This window comes from Balaenoptera acutorostrata, chromosome 1 (assembly GCF_949987535.1).
Source record: "Balaenoptera acutorostrata chromosome 1, mBalAcu1.1, whole genome shotgun sequence".
Taxonomy (NCBI): Eukaryota; Metazoa; Chordata; class Mammalia; order Artiodactyla; family Balaenopteridae; genus Balaenoptera; species Balaenoptera acutorostrata.
Genome location: NC_080064.1, coordinates 193,790,576 through 193,813,698, shown reverse-complemented (window position 1 = coordinate 193,813,698; position 23,123 = coordinate 193,790,576). Strand labels below are relative to the sequence as shown.

The 23,123-nt window shown below is 37.7% G+C and overlaps 1 protein-coding gene across 4 annotated transcripts in view; it reads left to right on the top strand.

Annotated features, from left to right (window-relative positions):
• DENND1B (DENN domain containing 1B) overlaps window positions 1–23,123 on the top strand; it is a 258,142-nt gene that overhangs the window by 167,891 nt on the left and 67,128 nt on the right. For all 4 annotated transcript variants that reach the window (XM_057549265.1, XM_057549273.1, XM_057549259.1 and 1 more), the window contains 2 exons: window positions 734–859; window positions 12,618–12,719. In XM_057549265.1, coding sequence (XP_057405248.1) covers window positions 734–859; window positions 12,618–12,719 — 228 coding nt within the window. The remainder of the gene's footprint in view (window positions 1–733; window positions 860–12,617; window positions 12,720–23,123) is intronic.

Here is a 23,123-nt window from a genome sequence, read left to right as displayed (position 1 = left end):
TACTGGTTCATAAGGCAATAACGTTGACCTCGAAACCTGCATGCGGTGGTGGAGAAAACTGGGCAGAACTGGGTTGAAATCTCAGTTTTGCCACTTAGTAGCTAGATATTGAGGGCAAGTCGATTCCCATGCTTGAGCCCCTGTTTCTTCATAAATGGTAACGTGAGTACCTTTCGTAGAAGACTCTGAAGATCAGATGGGACAGTGTCTAACGGGCACAACACAATTCCCCACTTGTGGAAGGTTCTCAGTAACCTGAACTTCCCTCCCCTCTTTTTATCTAATAATGGTGAAAACTATTCGACAAATGACTGGAAAATTATTTACATATACAAACGAAGCTTCCAAAAATAAAATTAAATAGCAAGCAGTTGAACGCTACCCAACCGGCTTCGTCTCCAAACAAGTAGACACATGTTGTAATTGCTAAAAATCTGCAGAAAAGTGGCTCACAAGCAGTTTACTGTAAAATAATTAAAGCTTATTTATGTCAAGAGGGCTTGGGAAAAAAAGAGAGCACAAACCAGTTTGCATTAGCACATTACTGTGGGCCCCTGCTTTCCTTTCAATTAACAGACCAGCAGGTGCTCCCTGCAGTTAGAAGATAAGCTGTCGGGAGGAAGATGAGGCTTGGGCTGACCTGCACACGCTGCGCTCTGCCTGCCCATTGGGCTCGTGCCTCGCTGTACCAATTTCTGAGGTGTGAATTTAACGGCTCCTCTCTGTCACGCAGGTCTCGGCCCTGAAAAATAAACTGAAGAAGCAGTCTACAGCGACGGGGGACGGAGTGGCTAGGGCCTTCCTGAGGGCGCAGGCTGCTTTGTTTGGATCCTACAGAGACGCCCTGAGATACAAACCTGTAAGCGTTTTATTTCATCACTGTTTTAATGTGCTCTTGTGTGGTTCTTTGGAATGGGGCAGAAAAAGAAACATTTTAATATCTCCACCTGAAAAAGTATCGTAAAGGTTTTTGAGAATGCAAAATAATATGCTTTAAAACATGATGTTCCACCTCCAGTTTCTTGACTTTATGGTTTTAGTTCTTTTAGTAAATAACCCTGAGTTAATATTTCCCACATTCTCTTGCATAGCACCTTGTTTATTGTTCTAAAATTGGAATTCTTCCTCGTAACTAATTAATGAATTGTGTTACTACCTCTTAGAGTAACTACCCAATCTTGTTAAGATTACTAAGAAATTAACCAGACAGTTGGGTTTATTAGAGTTTAGAAATGACAAGTATAATGTGAAAGTTTAAAAATATTAGAACTTGAACATTTTGCAACATTTGGAAATTTATTGTCTTCCTAATTCATAACACTTTTCTACCTGGGCTTATCTATTTAGCATATCCTAGCTCACTTTGCCATTTCTTTCTTGTTTTAATACCCCCCAAATGATTATTATGTAGAATTGTAACCCAAGTTGTTAGATGGTCCAACAAGGTATAAATTAAAATACGTTTTTTTCTCTCGGAATTATTGGTTAAGCATGTTAGTCTGATTTTACGAAAATTATTACACTGCCCTTTCATGACCAGGTGAATAAATGGATTAAAATTATTGAGTTAGTAATAAGTAATAAGACCTGTTATCTAATGGGAATTTCACCATTGTTAAGGCTGTATAACCTCGACCCATTTCTTTAGTCTCTCTCGACTTCCATCTTATTTGTAAAGTGAGAATTCTTATACCTTCTCTGTCTACCTTTCAGGGTTGGTGTGTAAATCCTGTCATAAACCATGAAGCACTAAACAAATGTGAACGGGTTATATGCTTTCCGAACTGACTTCTAAATTAGTGGTTCCCACCCAGTGGCTCTTGTACCTCTGAGGAGTTATTGAGTTAGGCAGATCAGCTGCTGTCTCTGGAAAAGTGCATATGGTCTAATTTGCATGCTAATCTTTTTGAAATAGGTGTGTATTTTTAAAAACATTATATAGAACGCATAGTACCGTACAGAGTATACATATCTCACATGGGGGAGTCTTCAAAAATTATTGACAGTGACAGGGTCTCATTCTTCACAAGACTGGAAACCAGTCATCCACACTACAGTAGAGCATAGTCATTAAAATTAGTGAACATCAATTGAAACAAAAATGGGTTTGAAAGACAAAATTAGTGATTGATTTTAGATATCAAATTCTTTGAAAGAGATTGCTTTCAAGTTTTACAGTACAGGAGGAAAGTTAAAAGTATCACTTTGCTTGAATTTTGCCGCATTTAAATACTTATTAATCTATAAGCTACATTTTTCTTTTCATTTTCCTTTTTAAATTTGTAGAAGACTTCAGATTTGAGGAAAGCGGATTGAAGGGAAAATTTTCTTAAACGATTTAAATTATCAGTGTTGTTAGGTGATGGTTAAAATTATTAAAATATTCCATCTTGAACATTAATTACTATAGTTTTTGTAGCTTGATTTTCTCCCTCTGAGCTTAATTGAGCAGATAGTAGGGGTACAGGATTTCAATGACTCTGACTTTTTTTTTCAAAGATCGTGAAAGCCAGATTCTCAGCATCTGTGGGAAAATATTTAATTTTGTCAGAGAATGTCTTTCCTGTTTATTGATCACATCTTATAAATTTATTTGTTAATTTATCTACATTTTTCCTTTTTATGTTTGATGTTTTCTCCTTCCCTTTCTACTGCTGGTTCTTTCTGGGAGTTGGGGGATGGTATTTTCATTCTGTATGCCTTCATATTTCTTTTGACTCAGTCTTTGAATGAAAGCTCAATTTTTAAAGTATACTGAATGTATTTGGACATTTTTTTCTTATATATTTTCAAAATAGTTTTTAAGGAAAATTATTTATTGTATATAAAATATTTGTTGTTTTTGTTGTTTTAGGTATTATGTTTACAAATAACCATGGACTCTTTTTGGACATTTATATAGCAGGCATATATCTTTGATATATTTTCTGATTGATGTAAAAAAAAAAAAAAAAAGAACCAAGTTTAGAAGTTACAATTATTTCATGGTTTTGTCTCTTTTCATCATAAATATATTTTACTGGTATCCTCTAGCTACTGGAGTACAATTGGAAAGGGAAATATTACAAAATAGCTTTTAATGGATATGAATTCTTTAACTAGGTATTACTTTTTGAAATTTCATGATTGTTTATACACACACAAAAAATGAACCAGTACTTCCCTTACGTTTGACAAAATTTGAACCTGTTGATTGGTCTGTGACGGCCCAGAGTCTCAGGGCCCTGCCTTCGCCTGGCGTTCAAGGCCCTCGTGATGGGCAGGTGGTCTGTGTCTTCCTTTATTTTTTTTCAAAACTTTGACCTCAACTCAGAGAATTCTGCCTGAGGCTCTAAATGTCCCAAGCTTCTCAGGCTTCCAAACCCTTATTTACAATGTTCTTTCTTCCTGGCAGTGCTTTTACCTTTCTGGCTTTTAATGGCCATCTAGTTCTTTCCTGATCCTTGAAGCAGTAGTTCATAGTGACACTTTCTTTCTGTGAATTGATTATATTTACTTTCCTTAACACATTTCTTTTCCCTTTTTTATATATTATTTATTATAGTTCTTATATTATTATTTTTCCTGACATTAATAATTTATTAATTGCTATTAAAAGAATAGCTGTTGAGCGCCCACTGGATACCAGGCGTTGATGGGCCCCTTTGAATTAACTCTTTCATCTAATCTTTACAAGCCTCAAAATATTACCCCTTTCATTTGAAAGATAAGAAAAGTGATGCTCATAGAGTTCAAAAGCCTCCGCTAAGGTTCCCCAGCTGGTGACGAGTGGGGCTGCATCTGGATCTGTCCTTCCCACGGTCCCTGTCCTGCTGCAGCGCGGAAACAGTACACAATCTTAGGAATTTTCTCAAAAGGTGCCGATGGTATAGGTGTCTCATAGAGTACATATAAGTTGGTGAAATAATTTGTTACTCATGCCATATATTTGCATGCACGGTTTTGTCCACCTGGGGTGACTGCCACCACTCAAACTGCTTCTTCCTCTTCCCTCTGCACCCTCTGCAGTGGCACTGGGGAACCAGCTGGTTGTGGGTTGTGAGGGAAAGCCCTCAGGATGATATGAATATTCATTTTCAAATGCACATGCCAAATACTGCCAAAGAGTAACTTATTTTATAAATTAAGCACTTAGAATGTCTAAGTGACAACACTTAATATGTTGTCACTTTTCTCCTAGTGCCTAATTTACACTCTCTGAATGACACACTGACATGATTGACAAATAAATGGTACCTGCTCTTAATTACAGAGAAAATTATAGAACTCCTTAAAGTTTTTGGAAAGTGATTTCAATAAAATAATGGATGTTTTGTTGGTTTTGGATTTTAGCCAGCAGCAAGTTAGCTACTTTTTAAGAATTCAAAAACGGGAGATCAAGCTAATGTGCTAAATAAATGGAATAAAAGTGCTAAGGGCACAGACTCTAAAACAGAGCTTGAATCCTCATTCTGTGGCTAACTAGTTGTATGACTTTGGGCAGATAACCTCTTAGTTTCCTCATGTGTTTAAAAAAGAAAAAAAAAGCAGTAATACTTCTTGGGTTGTTCAGAGGATAAAATGAGTTCATATATGTAAGTTACTAGAGCAGTGCCTGGCATATAGTTAATGCTCTATATATTAGCTATGATCATTAAAAATGACATTTTAGAAGTAGTAAATTTGGTAAGGAAAATTCCCTTAGCATAGCTAAAATAAAGTACCCTCTGCTGATCCCCCAAAAGAAAAACATTGCCATAAACATGAGAATACTTTTAAATGATTGCACTAAGTAACTAATAAAGGGTCATCATTTGTACCTCTGTATCATTTGTATCACAAGCTATTAAAAAATAAAAGTCAAATTTTTGACCAACAGCTAATGCTAAAGAAATGTTTGCCTGAGTTAAAATATTGCTTAGTATATTCAAAAGCATATACTTTATTACCCTAACAGCATAGAGATAATGCTGAAATCTGTTCCTTTGAATATTTAGGATGATGTCTGTAGTTTCAAACACTCAAGCTTTTCTGGGCTGCTATGAGCCTTGCTAATGGATAAAAAGGAAATTCTTTTTAAAATAAAGATTAGCCAGTGATCTGGGCCCCTCTTTGACTGGTAGCAAGAGCGGTCCTTCAGACATTTTTTGGATTATGTTCCTTTAAAACATTATCAGCGAGTTATATTTTGTGATTAAGTTCAAGCAATTTAAGTACAGGATTGACATCCATAATTTAAGTGGCCAATCACTAAATCTTTGCCTTAAAGCTTCCATTTAACAAATTTGTAACTGCTAACTTGTTAGAGACTTCAGAATCCGAGTTGGACAGTTTAGGTACTCACCCCTCGCAGTGGTGTGGTTCCCAAAGCATGTGAGGTACCCACTCATCTTATTACCCAACCTTGAGTACTTTTTGACCTTAAGATGGTTTCTACAAAAGAAGTATTTGGTATTTGGCTTTCAGATGGAATATGGTTGCATCCTCTTTCTGCTCTTTTTTTTTTTTTTTTAATAGAGAGGGAATTTTGCTTAATTTTTTAGCGAAAATGTAAAAATATTGCACAACTAGTATGGGGCAGGGAGAACTGGGGACTTGGCTAGTAAGGGTTCCATCTGTATATCACTGGTAATATGTGTCATGAGAATAGAGGATGTTTGTCCTTAAATTGTGGGGAAGAGAAATGTACTTTATCATAGTATGTATAAAATTAATACATAAATCTATTGATCTTTTAAAGTGTTCGTGTTTATCCAAAGTGCTAGAAGCAGCTGTCCCTAAAAAAAAAATCAATTTCTTTTCCCATCTTAACTTGCTGAATCACAGGCCGGTGGAACATTGACAGCTATGTTTTTTCAAGACAGATCTAATAACTTAGGATACACTCCTGTAATAATATGTACATAAGAGGAGATTTTTGTTAATAATGACTAAAGTTTATGATGTGAACATGCGACTTTTCACGAACGATTCTCAGCAATTAAAGCATTGTTTTCATGGTCACTAAACTGAGAGTAGATATGCCATAATAATAGCACTGGGACACTTGGAAGACAGACGCTACATAGCCTGAAAAATCTTTCTTACTGTTTTCTATGAGAACCTAACTATATTTTAACATTCCCACGAGACAACTGGTAGCCGAATCTTTCAGAGAATTTAAAAATGTAAATATACCATCATTATGCAGACATTTTTGCTTGGTTTGTTTATACTCCTTTTGAAACAGTGACATGACATATTACGTCCAAGTGTGTTAAGGAACTGAATAAGTACTATGTTGATGCTTTGGATTTTACTTCACATTTTTGTACAGTAGTATTCTTCCTGACACTTTCCTTTTTTTTTTTTTTCCAATATGAACTTTTGCTAAGTCATACACATTCTTAAAGCATGAAGATCTAGTCTATGTTTTAAGTATTTTCTTGCTCTTGCAAAGTTTCCCACTCCGGAGAATAGTCTAGAACTTTAAACACATCTATTCTTAAAAACAAACTAAACAAAAATGTTATATTAATTCAATAACGATAACTTCTCTGAAGCTGAACATAGTAATAGGGTAGGAAAAACAGCTCCATTTCATCCATATCTTACCTGTGCCTTAATTATCCTATAAAAGTAATTCAGATAGTAACTCGTGGGTATTTATTGAACACAAAAGACACAAGGTACTGTGTTGGGTGCTACAGGGAATGCAAAGATGTACATTTAATACAATGCAGAAAATGAGTGCTAAAAGAAAGATACAAATGTCTCTGGATATTGGGAGGATGGAGAATTTACTTCTAGAGGTAAATCCCGTGGTCCGTGTGGGCCAGATTGATGCCAGTGGAGGGCAGTTCTGAGTCATTTAAATGCTGTCAGGTAGGAGTGACTTGCACTTCCCGGCACCCTGCAGGGATGGCCCCCTTTTTCTTCCCAATCATTAGTCATTGTACAAGTGACTGAGAGTGACATTGTTCTGTGGGGAATCATGACTCTGCTCTGCTTTTTATGTTTTAAAAGGTAAATCAGTATGAGCTTTGGTGTTTTTACTATTGTCAATGGCTCCTCATCGTAGAGTGCTGGTGTGTTGTTGATTCATCCTTAGAAAGTGTTTGTTGACTGACATACTTAAATGTAATGGTGAGCAGTGCTGGTGGTTCCTTTCTGGAAAGTCTGGTTCTCGTCTCTGTAATAAGAACTTCATTCCTACTCTACGATGCATCATATTTTTCTTACATCCTTCCGTGCTCCTTTGTGTGACATCCCAGTGCAGCGATTTTGGTTTTGATTCCTTTCTGTTGCCTCACGACTGCTCCATGAGCAAAAAGAGTCAGTTGCTTTACCGTCATGTCAGAATTTTCCCGTGAAGAGTTTTTCTTTTCCACCTTTTAATGTTTCTCCCTGATTATTCTGTGTCTCCACTGAACTATATATTTATTTACTTACTTTTCTGTCAATGACCTATATAATTTTAAGAAATTAATTTGATTATAGATGAGTATTTCTCAGTTGCATAAATCTTTGTCCCTCAGTAGGGTGATCCGCTTAACTTTAATACCTAGCTCTGTGCAGCTATTTCCTGAATATAGGTTAAACAACACATGTTCCAAGCCTGACTTTCTAGCTTGTGTTACGTACCTTCAGGTGGCCTTCAAGCACCCTGCCGGCCTTCACTGTCCTAGAGGCCCTCCGCAGGCTGTATCGGCCGGTGTTCTTTTCAGAGGAAGATTGCCCTTAGCTAAACGGGCAGGGCCTTCCAGACACCTCACCTCCTCCTCCACCCCTCCCACCGAGAAGCCCACGTTCAGTGACTGACCCACACAGGAAGTAGGAAACTGGCCTTGCCTCAAGGCTGGATGGGTTCTGCCGCACGATTAGTGCTTTTCCATGGGTTCAGTCTGAAGCTGATCTCCAAATGAAACCAACATTCTTGCCTGTCTTTTTTCCCTGCTGTATCCTGTTCCCCTTAGTACCTATTTCCTGAGAATTCTCCGCCAGCGAATCTCTTGAACAAGAATCCCTGTCCCAGGCTTGGCTTAGAACCCAAGCCGAGACACAAGCCACAATTGATTTTACCAGATTCTTCTTAAACCTGGTTTTTGTTCTGTATTCCTAGTCTTTAATAAACAATACCATCTTCTGATCTTCAAGCTAGAAATCTGGGAGTCATCTTTGATCCCTGCTTGTCTTTTTCTTGTATATCTGTGGTTCTTAAACTTTTTGTCTCTGGATGTCTTTATACTCTTAAAAATTATCAAGGACATCAAAGAACTTTTGTTTATGTCGGGTCTATCTATCACTATTTACCATATTAGAAATGAAAACTGAATATATTTTAAATGGTTATTATTGATAATTTATTTCAAAACAATACAAACCAATAAAAAAGGAAGGAGAAAAAAATAATTTTTAAAAATGAAAAGGTAAAAACACAAACCTACTAAGCTTAACATAAAACATATTTTCATGAAAAATAAGTCTATTTCTAAACAAAAAATTTGGTCAGAAGAATGGCACTGTTTTACATTTTTCCAAATCTCTTTACTACCCAGCTTAAAAGAAGCTGGCTGGATTCTCACGTTTGATTCTGCTTTCAGTCTGTTGCATTATTGCAAATTATGAAGCCTCTGGAAAACTCAGTCGGATCTCGTGAGAAAATGAAAGTGAAAGGACAAATAACATCTTAGCACTATTATGAAAATAGTTTTAGTGTTGCAGACCCTATGAACAGGTCAGAGTCCCTGGACCACACTTTGAGAACCACTGTTATGTATCAGTTGATAAACAAGTCCTGTTGATTTTGCCATGAAATGTTTAGTAGCGTAATTAACCACATGAACTTCAAACTCTCACAACCTGGGTTAATCTACTTAAACTTTCTAAGCCTCAGCTTCCTCATCTGTAAAATGTAATAATTATCACAGCTTATTGTACTTTTACAGATTACATGATGTAGAATAAATAAAATATTTCATATAGTCTTGGATACCCAGAAATGGGATAATTTGGAGGTTGAGAGCATAGAGTGAATCCTGCCTCTAACAATTACAATGCTGTGCAGTCTTGAGCAAGTTACTTAAACTTTGTTCTAGTTTAGTCATGTATAAAATATGATGATAATAAGCTTGAGGTTTATATGAGTTAATATGTGTAAAGTGCCTTACCACAGTGCCTGGCACATAATAAGTATTATGCAGTCATTAGCTACTGTTATTACTGTTAGTGTAGTCATAAGTGCCCTATAAATGTTAGGTGATAAGAGTCATTGCTGTTTCTTCCTGTCTGCTGCCTAGTTTGTCTTTTCTTGCCTGATTTATTTTGTACTATTTACTGATCTTCCTGTTTCCATTATTTCCTCTTGCCTATGTGCTCTCCATTCCAAAACACGTACACACGCTTCTTTGAGCTGCTTGAGGCCTTCAAGGAGATAACTAACGTCTTAGAATATGGCTCAGGCCTTTTCCAGGATGGCTCAACCTACCCTTTCTCTCCCTCTGGTACTCTCTGTAACCCGTGTCCAGTAGCCACTAGGCCTCAGCCAACCTCTTATTATCCCACTTTGGTGCTTTCTCTAATTCACACCCACCCCAAGCACACTACCCACGTTTTGTCCATGTCTGTCCTCTCTCAAGACTGTCTTTTCTGTCTGTGTTTCATAAAGCTTCCATTCGTTTTCAAAACCAGCTCAGATTTCCTCTGTGAAGCCACAGATGCCCCCCGATTAAACCTTTCATACTGCAGGCATAAACTGGGAATTTAGTGGGCAGCACTGGATATGTAGTCACCTTACTTGGAACAAGACAGTTTTTGAGAAACTACTCAATCCTAATCCTGATTTTTAGTCAGATCGTAAATAAACCAGAAGATCCTAAGCAGAGTTCCTTCTTACCACGCCATCCAATTTGACTTGGATTGAAAAGAATCTGTTCCATAGGATACACCCCAAGGATGACAGCAATTGAGACTCTTGTGTATTAATACATAAAACTTTACAGCATTGTTAAACAAGCCTTATTTTTCTTTCCCCTGAGAGAAAATTCTAAGATGTGTCAGGGCTTTGTCTTCTTCGTAATCATTGAGATTCTTAGTGAACAAACTGTTGATCAGTTAAAGGTTCGGTTGTAAGCTTTTACCATGATGGTTGTTATCAAGGACGGGGGGACAGCACATCTGAGATTTCTCTGCTCCTTCTCCTGACAGATTGCAGGCAATTGCTACAAGATTAGTGAGGACAGAGTTCTTCCAGATAGTTCACGTTGGCCGATGACTAGTTACGCCCAACTCTTGAGGAAGAGTCGGTAGACTTTGCTCCCATCCCTTCTCCCTGGAGACTTTCACCCCCGCTCTCTGCTCCCTCCAATCAGAAGAAATGCTTGCTTGTAACATCAGAAGTCTAAGCTTTTCAACTGGAGATAGAACTTTATATTTGAGTTGAAGACTATTCCGCAGTGTTAATGACAACTTTTAGACATATTACAGACTGTAATAAAATCTCTCTCACATGTTTGGGGACGAAAAATCCATCAAATAAAAATTAAAATTATCGGGCTTCCCTGGTGGCGCAGTGGTTGAGAATCTGCCTGCCAATGCAGGGGACACGGGTTCGAGCCCTGGTCTGGGAAGATCCCACATGCCACGGAGCAGCTAGGCCCGTGAGCCACAACTACTGAGCTTGCGCGTCTGGAGCCTGTGCTCCGCAACAAGAGAGGCCACAATAGTGAGAGGCCCGCGCACCGCGATGAAGAGTGGCCCCCACTTGCCGCAACTAGAGAAAGCCCTCGCACAGAAACGAAGACCCAACACAGCCAAAAATAAAATAAATAAATAAATTTAACATTAAGATACTCTTTAAAAAAAAAAAAAAATTAAAATTATCAATAGTCCTGATTTCTTTGTTATAGCAGTGATATAGTTGGAACTGCCATTAGAGGCAATGATTTTGTTTATTTTTAAAATTTATATTTGCTTTTGAAAAGATAATATGTCATATGGAGCAAGGCTTTAGCTTACTTGCTATTTCATTTATTCACTTATAAAACATTTATTGGGCTCCCAGTGTAACTAGATATATTGCTGATATGAAGGATTCAAAAACAACAGATCTTTACCTTTAACAGGATTGCTTGTTTGTTGTTTTTCCCCCATTAGATTGTAAGTTCTATGATAGTGGCAAATATGGTGTATTTCTGATTATCTAAAATATATTTATGTAAATTCAATTCTTAAAATATGTTTTCAAAAATCATTCTCTAGCGCTTAAGAATGGCAACAATCTATATGAAAATGTATAATGTTAGTTTTATTATAGATCATCAGCTGATGGCTGATCTAGGTGGCATCAATTAATAGATTATCGAATTGTCTTCTCCAGTTCTTAGTTTGAATTTTATTTTCTTCCCTTTGTAGCAGTGCTGTCAAAGAAAACGTTGTGATAAAGGAAGTGTTCTGTATCTGTGCCGGCTGATGCAGTAGCCACTTGCGGCTGCTGAGCATTGCAAATGTGGCTGGTGTGACTGAGGAACTAAAGTTTTAGTTTTAACTTTAATAAATTTAAATGGCATTAAATGTGCTTAACGGCTGCTGTGTGGAGCAGTGCATTAACTTCCGGCAGACAGTGGTAACAGCTGAGTTATACAGATTGTTAGTCCCATTATTTTATTCATTCAGGAACCAGTTTTCAGAGTTTTACTTACAGATACCTGTAATCAAGACATAATTCTTTCTTAAAATTAAATTATAATTAATATTTTTTCAAAGTTCTGTTAGAAGGTGGACAAGCTCAGTTTTTTCCTTTTTACTGCAGTGTAAAGATTGCTACAAGATTTACTATAAGGACTGAATCGTTGTCGCTAATCTCTGTTTTCATTTTGACCGTTAAGTCACTTGTCCTCATCTGTGTTGAATGGGCAAGAGGACCGACCATTCAGGCTGTGGAGGGAAGCAGCAGGTGGCGGGGGTCCGCCAGTGAGAGATGATTCCTGAGGTCACGTGTGGGAGTCTGTGGAATCTGTGTTTGGAATTAAAGTCCTTGCGATGGAGGAGGAGTGGCGAACAGCCCAAGCTGCCAGAAGACACTTGCCGAGTTGTGATTACTTAGCAAATGGGATAAGTTCAGGCAAATGCCATGTGAGGCTTATCCTAGAAAGTATCCAGTCAGAATTGTATTTGCAATCATGAATAGAATGTGATTGAAAGACCTTTTAATTAATTCAAAAAGAAATGAATGATCATACTATAAACGGCAAAAAGCATGCAGCAATTTTTATGGTAAGAATGTTTTCTAATCGGAATGAAATATAATTGTTGGACTTGTTCAGATTGTGTGCAATTTTTAATACTCACAATCAATCTAATGATATTAAATCTTTGTTTTTAGGGGATTTAGTCTTACTTTGAGGGAGTGAAAGTGACCATTTTTAAGAGCCCAAGGGATCCTTGATTAGGAAGCTATAGCAGAGGCTTATCGGCCCAAGGAATATTTCTACCAGCCTGACCCCCAGCCATTATGTGTAAGGGTCTCACTCCCTCTACACTCTGAACACCTTGAAGTTCTGTGTCTTACACTCCTGTGTGACCCCCCAGGTGCCTCTTCAGATAGACTGGTTTGTGCTGACTTTCTGTTGACGTCCCCGAAATTCTTTCTTTCTACCCAGGGTGAGCCCATCACGTTCTGTGAGGAGAGTTTCATAAAGCACCGCTCAAGTCTGATGAAACAGTTCTTAGAAACCGCAGTTAACCTCCAGCTTTTTAAGCAGGTAAGAGTGGACCTCCACATTTTGTTCTGTAACAAGGTTACAGAAATGTAACAAATTTATAATGTAACAAGGTTACAGAAATGTAACAGAAATTTATAACACTTTTTTGTCACTGTAAAATTATGTCTGAACTTTGCTATTAAAAACTTCCTCACTGAAAGTTGCTCAGCTGATGGTCTCACAGAGGAGTATCCATGCGCAGCAGAAAAAGCAGTAAGACTGGTTATGTAAGGCATCTTAGAAGGGCTTATCGTAGTGTGCTAGATGGGTATGGTAAACAAACTGAGTTTTTTAATAGGACCATCCCAATGCAATCCAGTTTATAAAAACGATTTATAAATATGTAACTTTTCAAGCTTTGTAAAACTTTCCATAATCACAAATTAAAATTTCAGAAAAAATTTATAGTCCTTCTGTGTGTCTTGATTTCTGGCTCAGAAAATAAAACTGTCATGTCAAAAATCAGCAGCTTGACATCATATTTCAGAAAGTTTAGATGCAGTGTCTCTTTCATCCCACTGTGTGATCGTGGCAAGTTTCTTAATTTAGGCTTGCCATAGTTTCTGTTTACGTAATTTAAATTAAGTTCTTAACACTTACTTTTCTTATTCCACATGACAATTTTAAGTGTAAAGTTAGCTATGTGAATTCAACATTTAATGAAGACCTACAGTGTGTCATAAACTGTGCTCGGGGCCAGGATGCAGACATGAATAAAAACTCAGTGATGCCCTTGAGAAGCGAACAAGTTAATAGAAATTCCTTTGTCTGTTAAGAGGAAAGAGACCAAATAACTCAAAATAAGCTTCAAATTAGATAAGTAAAGAAACCAGCATGGTGAAAAAATCCAATACTATTTATCTGTATTCTGAGGAAGTTCTAAATAATGATCTGAGTTAGAAGAATGCTCTGTGGGGATATACCTTTCTTCCAATATGTGAAAGTTTACCTTAAAGAAAGGGTTAGATTTGTCCAGTACACAGCTTTCAGGAACAGAAAGAACCAGGTTTGGTGGGTTTCCAGATTAAAGATGCCTTGTGAATTTCCAAGGATGGAGTGGGTTCCCTTTGGAACTCTCTGTCCCTAGAGGGCTCCGGTATAGACTGCATTACTTCCCAGGGCTGGAACAGGATCGAGTGATGGTCTGTAAATGCTGACGTGTATAGCACAGTGCAGTCCCAGGCTAGTCGTCCAGGGCATGCTTGTTGAGTTAAATACCAGTGCCCTTGCTGTGTTTTTGTCTGTCAAGAGGAGATAGTTGTACCTCCCATTGTCAAAGCTGAGTTGTGAAGCTCAGATTATATGGGGGTCAAGGACTGAATGCTTGGGTAGAATGACGTGTTACTTCCCTTTTTGAGATTATGTAACTAGAGTCTTATCGTCTGATAAAGTTCATACATGGTCCTTTTTTTTTTTACATAACTACAAAAAGCATATGTATTTTAGGAGTCAGGTAGAGTTGGGTTAAACCTTGGCTTTGTCACTCAATAGCTTTTTGTTCATAAGTATCTGTTTCTTTTTCTATAAAATAGCAAGTATCGATCGTACCCTGCCCCACAGGTTGTGATACAGTTTATGTGAATTAACACCTGTGCACTCTCAGCTCAACAGTGCATGAAACTTTGTGGAAGCTCATAAATTTTAGGGTCTGCCTCATCCTTAGAGCAGTTACATTAACAAAATACGTATCTATGCAGGATTTTTTAAAAGTATAACTTGGTCAAAAAGGCTAAATGTAAAATATGAAAATGGTCAAAGTAGAACCGATTATAGGACAACTTGGATAATTTTACATACACCAATTGACTGTGTTCTTGAACTTGATACTGTTTTATGAACCTTAAGAAAGAGATAGTTGAAGGTATCCCTGAAAGGACTTGAGATTCTGTTGACAGCGTTACAAAGTTGTAAAGGTGAGTCAGCATCCGAGGTGCCGACAGTACCGTGTTGTGTGCTTTGGAATGTGTTAGGAGTGTGGATCTCCTGCTAATGTCCTTACCACACACAAACAAACAGGAACATAAATGGACACAAGGAAACTTTTGGAGGTGATGGACATGTTTATTACCTGGTTTGTGGTGATGGTAACAGGAGTATAAACATCTGCCCAAACTCAGCAAATTGTCTGCATTAATTATGTGCAGTTTTTTGTATACCAGTTACGCTTCACTAAAGCTTGGGGGGAAAAGGGAAAAAAAATAGGAATCGATTGATAAAAATTATCAACATAGATGAATTCTCAAAGACACTACTGATCTTTCTGAAAGAATATAAAAATATTTATTAGGTACAAATGATTAATATTCCTGACCATGAGTTTGTGATCCATTATGGGTCAAGAACTACCCAGGTCCTCTCTTTATTCGACAATTCTTATGCATCAAAATTGAGAGAACATGAACCCAGGAGAGAAGCATATAATTTTAAGGTAAGCATTAAAGTGAACTGTGATTTCTGATAATATGGCAGGGAAGGATTCGGTGCTCACTTATGTACTGAAACAATTTAAAATGCAGAATTTGAAAAAACATCTTGTGAGGGTCACCGGAGACAAAGCCCAGTGCTTACTCTCCAAGATGAGAAGTGTGATAGGAGATTCAACTCCCATAAATCTGGGAAGACTTAGTGTAAAGGTAAACAAGAAATAAAGGTGCTCCTTCCCTTCAGCCACTTCCTGGGGATTGTACATCTGAAGCTCTGGCATGAGTGGAGGGGAGGAAAGAGCGCTGCTGAGAAGTTGCCACTCACCAGCATGCACAGGACTCTGAAGCCTGAATTAATAATTCCTGATTTGGTCTGAGCAAACTCAAGTCAAGTGTAAAGTTATCCTGACTGTTAGTGCCCTCAGGCAGAAGCAAATACGCATCCTCCTTGAGGAATCCACCTTCATCCAGGCATCAAGGAATTCTCCCAGCTAAGATCCCAAAGAGAAATTTCACTCCTAAACGTCATTAGACACACGGGGAAACAAATCGTGAACCAGAAACAGCAGACAGAAACTGACTTGCAGAGACTTCAAATACTGGATGTAACAGAAGTAGAATATAAAATAGCTGTGCTTAAGATGTTCAAAGAAATAAAAGACAAGCTTTAAAAATGTTGAAGGCATGAAAACTTAAAAGAATGTAAAGACAATTTTAAGAATATAGCAAATAAACTACTGGTAAGGAAGTATGTAATTTAAATGAAAGGAAATTGATGTGTTAATAGCCAGTCAGATCTAACTAAAGAGAGATTTGCTAAACTGGAAGATGTGAAAAAGAAATTATCCAGAATATAGTACAGAGCCATGAAGAAGTAGAAAATGTAAGAGGTTAATAAACATAAAGGGTGGAGTGGAAATGTCTGAAATCCACACAGTCAGTTCTGAAAGGAGCAGACAGGAAGTGGAGGAGAGATGCTGGTTGGAAGGACAGGGCCAGAGCCAGTTACGTGCACACTTTATAAATTCAGGAAGTCCCGCATCTCCAAACTGAGGAAATAAGACAAAATCTACACCCACACAGCAGATTCAGCTCTAAAACATTCAATAAAGAGGAAATTTTTTTAAAAGAGAAATAACAGATTACTTTCAGAGAGCAAATACTGACAGACGACTTCACATCAGCAGCAGTGGAATCCAGAAGATACTGCCATATCTTCAGTGTGTTGAGAAAAAATACCTAGAATCCTACACCAACTGAAATACCTTTTAATTGCAAGAGTGCCATGAAGACATTTCCCTGCTAAAGCTGAGTTTGCCCTCTGTGTTGGCTTTAATGATGTGTCCGCTTGGTGAGGCTGCGGCCCCCAGTTATTTAATCAAATGCTAATCTAAGTATTGCTGTGAAGGTATTTTTACATGTGTAATTTAAACCCCTAATCATTTGGCTTTAAATAAGGAAGATAATCCTACATAAGCTGGGTGGGCCTGTCGGAAGCAGTTGGAAGGCTTGTAAAACAGGACTGAGATTTTCCTGAAAGAGAGAAGTTACACCTGTGGGTGGCAGCGTCGGCCCCTGACTGTGGTCCCACCTGCCCATGGACTGTCCTTCCTGACTGCCTATCCTATGAATTTCTGACCTGCTTAGCCAGCCCTCATAATCATGTAAGCCAGTTTCTTATAATAAATCTCATATGTATATATGTATCTGTCTGTCTGTCTCTTAAATCTTTTCCTGGTTCTGCTTCTCTGGTTGAACCCTGACTACCCTACCAACAGGAGAAAGAAATTCTTAAGGAAGTACTTTAAGAAAGTAATTCAGAGAGAAAGTTTTCTCAGATCCAAGATGGAATGTCTGAAATGCAAGAAGGAAGGAAGAGCAAAATAAATGGTAAATATGTTAATTAAATTTAACCAATATTTACTGTGTAAGACAGGCCGGTTCTCCCACACATTCCAGAATCAAATGGTTCCACTTCAAATTCCAAAAAATTCCTGTTTTGACTATGGCAAAAGGGAGATACTCTTCAGTCTCTTTTGTAAGGCCAGGATAACCTTGATTCTAAAACCTAAGACAGCATGAGAAGAAAACATTATAAGCCAGGCTCACTCATGCCCACAGATGCAAAAATTTAAACAAAGTATTTTCAGCCAATTCTAACAAGGTGTAAAAAGGATACTGCTTCATGGGCAGGTTGACTTTTTTCCAGAAATTAAATGGTAGTTACACATTAGGAAATCTATGAATGTAATTCACTACGTTAACTGATTATAGGAGTAAAATCATTAGATCATCTCAACAGGTGCACAGATTTTTCGTAATATTCATGAGAGTCATGATAAAATCAAAAAGGCATGATTAAAGATATTTGCAATAAACATCATACTTAAAACACTAATGTTTCCCTTTGAGAAAGGTTCTATCTATTACCATTGGAACCCCTCACATATATAATTTAGCCAAAAAACCCATAAAGATTTAGAAAGTAAGACACCAAACTGACATTATTACTTTGAGTATAAAGACAAGTTACTTAGGACATAAAGAAATAGCCTAATAAATTTGACTTCATTGAAATTAAGAACTTTTGGCCATCAAAAGACTCCATATTTGCAATACTTTTGAACTACCCAAGAGTTTAGAAACTAGAATATAAAAAAACAAACTCCTGCATGTCAGTAAAAAACATATATAATTGTGCAAAAGATTTGGATAAGCACATGCGAATGAAGAAACCTGAATGGCTAATAAAGATATACAAGATGCTCAACCTCATCTGTAATCAGAGAACAGCAAATAAAAACCATAATGAAATACCACCTCACACTCACCAGACTGGCCCAGTTTTAAAAACCTGAAAATCTCAAATTTTGGCAAAGACATGGAGCATGGGACCAAGTTTCAGCTGTTGAGGGGAGTGAAAATTTGCACAACTTATTGACAAAACACTTTGGCGCTATGACTTAAACTTCAGTTTCTTTTGACCCAGCAATTTCACTCTAAATTGTGCACCAAAAATCATCTACTAAAATTACTCATAACAGCAAAGTACTGCTGGTAATCTTAGACAGTCATCAGTATTAAGATGAGTAAATTGTTACATTCATACAATAGAACAGCTACACAACAGGGAGATGAAGGAGCTTCAGTAAAACTAAATGTGAATGAATTAAAGGAACAAATCACTGAAGAATTGATATGATGAGTCCTTTTATGTAACAATGTTCAACAGCGAGGAAAACTAAATAATGTATTATTTAGGGAAACGTGATAAAACTATAAAGAAAGACAAGGAAAGGATAAGCTGAAAGGATTATGATCTTTTCTGTAGGGAGGAAATGTTCTGGTAGTTGGCTTTGTCATTATTAATTAGGCTATTAATTACTTAAGTTATTATTATTTAAATTCCTTAAGTGTTGTATAAAAACATATATATATATATTTTTTTACTATTTCTGGATTTGCCGGTAATAGGCTTTGTTTTCACTCACAGCTGACTTCTTATACTCTTTAGACCTCAGTTACTGCATCTGTAACATGAATTAGACTAAAAGGTCACTAAGTCTGAGATACCTTTCGGCTGTAACATTCCATGATACCATGGAATAAACATGGCTTAGACAGATGATAGGAAGTTCCATTTGGATAAATTCCTCTTTAGATAATGGATTTGGAAGGAATCCCAGAAACCACTTCTTAAACTCATGGCTCTGACAGCACCTTCTTTAGCTTGCAGCTTTACAGAGATTTAAGCTGTTATTTTTAGGTCTCTTCCTTTTGTTTCCTATTATACTAACCGAGCAGAGGAAATTATTTTCTTGGGTATTGTTTGTTATTAAGGCCACGGGAACTAAAGTTGTTTCTGCTCATTTTACTATACACTCTCCATGGCCAAGGACTGTGGCTGAACTTAGTGTGGAGATCCCAGAGTCTCATGCAGAACCACAGACCTGTGGGATGTCCATGAATACAGACTCTCTGTTCGCTGGCAGCCTAGGTTACTGTTGGACATCTGGAGCTCAAATATATTACAGTAGATACATTTTTTCCACAAAATAATTCTGCTTGTCCATATTCTAACTTTATCAGAGTGGAAAATGATAGGGAAATTCAACTTGGCAAAACCTCTTTTAGTGTTCCTCATAAGATAATATAAATGTGTCTTTCTCAAACTTTCCCATCCAACAATGTTCTCATTCTGCATACTGGAAGAGAACACTTTCTTTTTTTTTTTTTTTTTGGTTTGTAATTTTTCTTTTCTTTTTTCTTAACATCTTTATTGAAGTATAATTGCTTTACAATGGTGTGTTAGCTTCTGCTTTATAACAAAGTGAATCAGTTATACATATACATATATCCCCATATCTCCTCCCTCTTGCGTCTCCCTCCTACCCTCCCTATCCCACCCCTCTAGGTGGTCACAAAGCACCAAGCTGATCTCCCTGTGCTATGCGGCTGCTTCCCACTAGCTATCTATTTTACATTTGGTAGTGTATATATGTCCATGCCACTCTCTCACTTTGTCCCAGCTTACCCTTCCCCCTCCCCTTGTCCTCAAGTCCATTCTGTACGTCTGCGTCTTTATTCCTGTCTTGCCCCTAGGTTCATCAGAACCATTTTTTTTTTTTTTAGATTCCATATATATGTGTTAGCATACGGTATTTATTTTTCTCTTTCTGACTTACTTCACTCTGTATGACAGACTCTAGGTCCATCCACCTCACTACAAATAACTCAATTTCGTTTCTTTTTATGGCTGAGTAATATTCCATTGTATATATGTGCCACATCTTCTTTATCCCTTCATCCGATGATGGACACTTAGGTTGCTTCCATGTCCTGGCTGTTGCAAATTGTTTTTAAAAAGAGTGGGCATGTGGTTTCTCCTGCGAGGGTAGCCTTTGTTTTTACAGCTGTAGTGAATAGGAAAAGAGTCGTCTCTCTGCTCACTTACTGGCATATTGACTAGTAGTACTTCTTAGAATACTCTTGTTCTTTTTATCCGTGATACAACATTCCAACTTCTTCCCTTTCTCTAGGCAGTTCCTCCTGGGCCCTTTATCATTACGCTTGCCTCTGTCTGTACCCTGAATGTCTCTGTCCTCAGACCTCTACGTCTCTAGCTCATACCAGCTCACTGGGCTTCCTTATGTAGGACCGTACATGCGTTAATTACCTATTATGAGAAGTCCTAAACGTATGTTTAGACCCGTGCAAATGTATACATGCGTGTATACATATACATACACTCCCATACAAACACGTGCATCGCCCATATACATACGTGCATCTGCACATACACACACATACTGGCCCCTCCTGCACCCCTTCTTTTGAGAACTAATTCTACCCTGTTGCCTAAACCAGAAAATTAGGTGTCATCTTTTCTCATACCATCACCACGAACCTTTCTTGCACCCAGTTTCTAGTTGTTTACTATGTTCTGTTGATTCTGCTTTCGAAATGTTAGATTTACCTATTTTATTCTCCCCCGTTTCAGTGTCAGTGACTTGTTGGGCAACCGGTTTGTGTTCTTTCATTTAGCCCCCCCCTTTCAAGCCATCCTCCAGTCTGCTTTGAGAGCATTCTTTCTGAAAAGCAAATCTTACATCTTTCTCATTATATCTAGGGTGATGTTCACACCCTAGCCTGGCACCCAGAATCCGTCATCTTCTGGCATTTGTCTCTCTAGTGTTTTCTCTAATACGTCTCTAAATACCCTTACTGCAGCCATTCTGGATGTTCGCTCTTAGGTCTCTGAAAATGGTTTCACCTCTTTATGCTTCTCACTTGAATTGTAATGGATACTTAATAAATAGAGAATGAATGATGATCATTATGAATAAATAAAAATAACATTTATTGGATATTGACTTACGCAGGGTACTGTTTGAGTGCTTTATCTAGACTAGTTTAATCTTCACAGTGACCTACTTTATTACTGCCACTTTGCAGGTTATACACCTAAATTATGGGGAGGTTAAATAATTTGCTAAGAGTGTACACAGCAGCTAGTATGTGGTAGAGTTAGGACTTGGATCCACGGAGCCACTAAGACTTACCGTCCCTTCAGGAGTAAAGGAATGAATAAATGCATCTGTGCTTGTTGCCTTCCTGTCTTCTCTGGCTTGAACGCTCTCTCTCCATTTTACGTTACTCAGTCATTCTTTAAGACTTGGTTCAGATGTCCCTTTTGCAGGTTCTTGATCTCAGTCTTTTATAGATTCCTTGCCTTTTAGCATCTTGGATTTGTACCATATGATATTTGTTGGTTTGTTTGGCTCCTTCTTGAGTTGTAGGCTCTGTAAAGACAAGGATCATTTTTAAAGTGTTTGTATCCTAATATCTAGTATATAGTAGACACTTAATATTGTTAAATAAAGAAATCAAATAAAAACTGCTATTCCTGTTATAAGAAATAGGCAGGAAAATGTCTTTATGATTTTGGTAGATGATGAGCTCATAAAATTGAATATAATGGATATTTTATAAGCTCTTCATCTATTTCATTTGGGAAAATCCAAACATTGTAGGAGTCAGGTGTTTCAGCTGAGTGGTGTCTGTAATTTCAAACCTAGAGTCACTTACTGGTATAGTGTGTAAAAGTGAAAATTCTGAGGGATCCTCCGCACTCTCTGTATTTTGTGCTATGACCCACTTTCTCTGACTTCATAAGATATTGGATAAAAGGAGTGGGTCAAAAGCCAAATATTTTCCTTTTATGTTAGCTGGAGATTTTAGAAAGCTTTTAACATAAATAATAAATTCTTATACATTTCTACATTTTCCTATTGATCTTTTTTGAAAGAAGCACGATAGTTACTTATTTATGGTATGTCATCTATAGCTAAGATCAACACATGCATTCCTAGTGCTAAAAATTCAACAGTTTGGGAGTATTAGGAAATATTTGACATATGAATGGATGGGAGATGGTAATTGTATCAAGCACATATTTTATAACATGAAAAAAGAATAAAAATAACATGTGACATAGGGAAGACATGGACACCTATTGGTAGAAAAAGGAATACACAAGGAGAGAGAGCTTATTAGGACAAGGGATACATTTTTTAAAAAAATTTATTTATTTATTTTTGGCTGTGTTGGGTCTTCGTTTCTGTGCGAGGGCTTTCTCTAGTTGCGGCAAGCGGGGGCCACTCTTCATCGCGGTGCGCGGGCCTCTCACTGTCGCGGCCTCTCTTGTTGCGGAGAACAGGCTCCAGACGCGCAGGCTCAGTAGTTGTGGCTCACGGGCCTAGTTGCTCCGCGGCATGTGGGATCTCCCCAGACCAGGGCTCGAACCCGTGTCCCCTGCATTGGCAGGCAGATACTCAACCACTGCGCCACCAGGGAAGCCCAAGGGATACATTTTTTCAGCATCCTTTGTTAATGAGTTGCAAGTAGTATCCTAAACAGCGTTTGTCTAAATGTGGGCTCAAACCACCTGCATCAGATTTAGCTAGAAAGTCTATTAAAGATGCATCTTCTTAAGTCTCACCTTCAAAAATTTTGGATTTAGGAGGCTTGGATTAAAACCCAGAAATTTACATTAATAATGAAATACCATAAAAATAGGCACACTAAAATTTTAGAAACACTCATCTAAGTATTCTTTATTCATTCTGTCATTCAACAGTATAATTTGAGTGTCTGCTGTCTACTAGGAAGTGTTCTGGGCGCTGGGATACTTTGGAGAACAAAGCAGAAAAGAATTTCTGACGTTGTGAATTCTGTGTTTCTAGTGGGAGGGGGACCAACAATAAGTTAGCTAAATTATGTAGAATATTCAGAGATGATAAGGACTGTGGAAAAGTAAATGGAACAAGAAGGGGGACCACCAGGGGTTGGGGTGAGATTGCACCTTACAGTAGCATAGCCAGTGTAGATTTCATGGGGAATGTGGCATTTGGGCACCATCCTGTGGGGTGGTCACGGGGGAAGCAGAAGGAAGATTGAGAGGCTGTGCTGTAATCTGTGT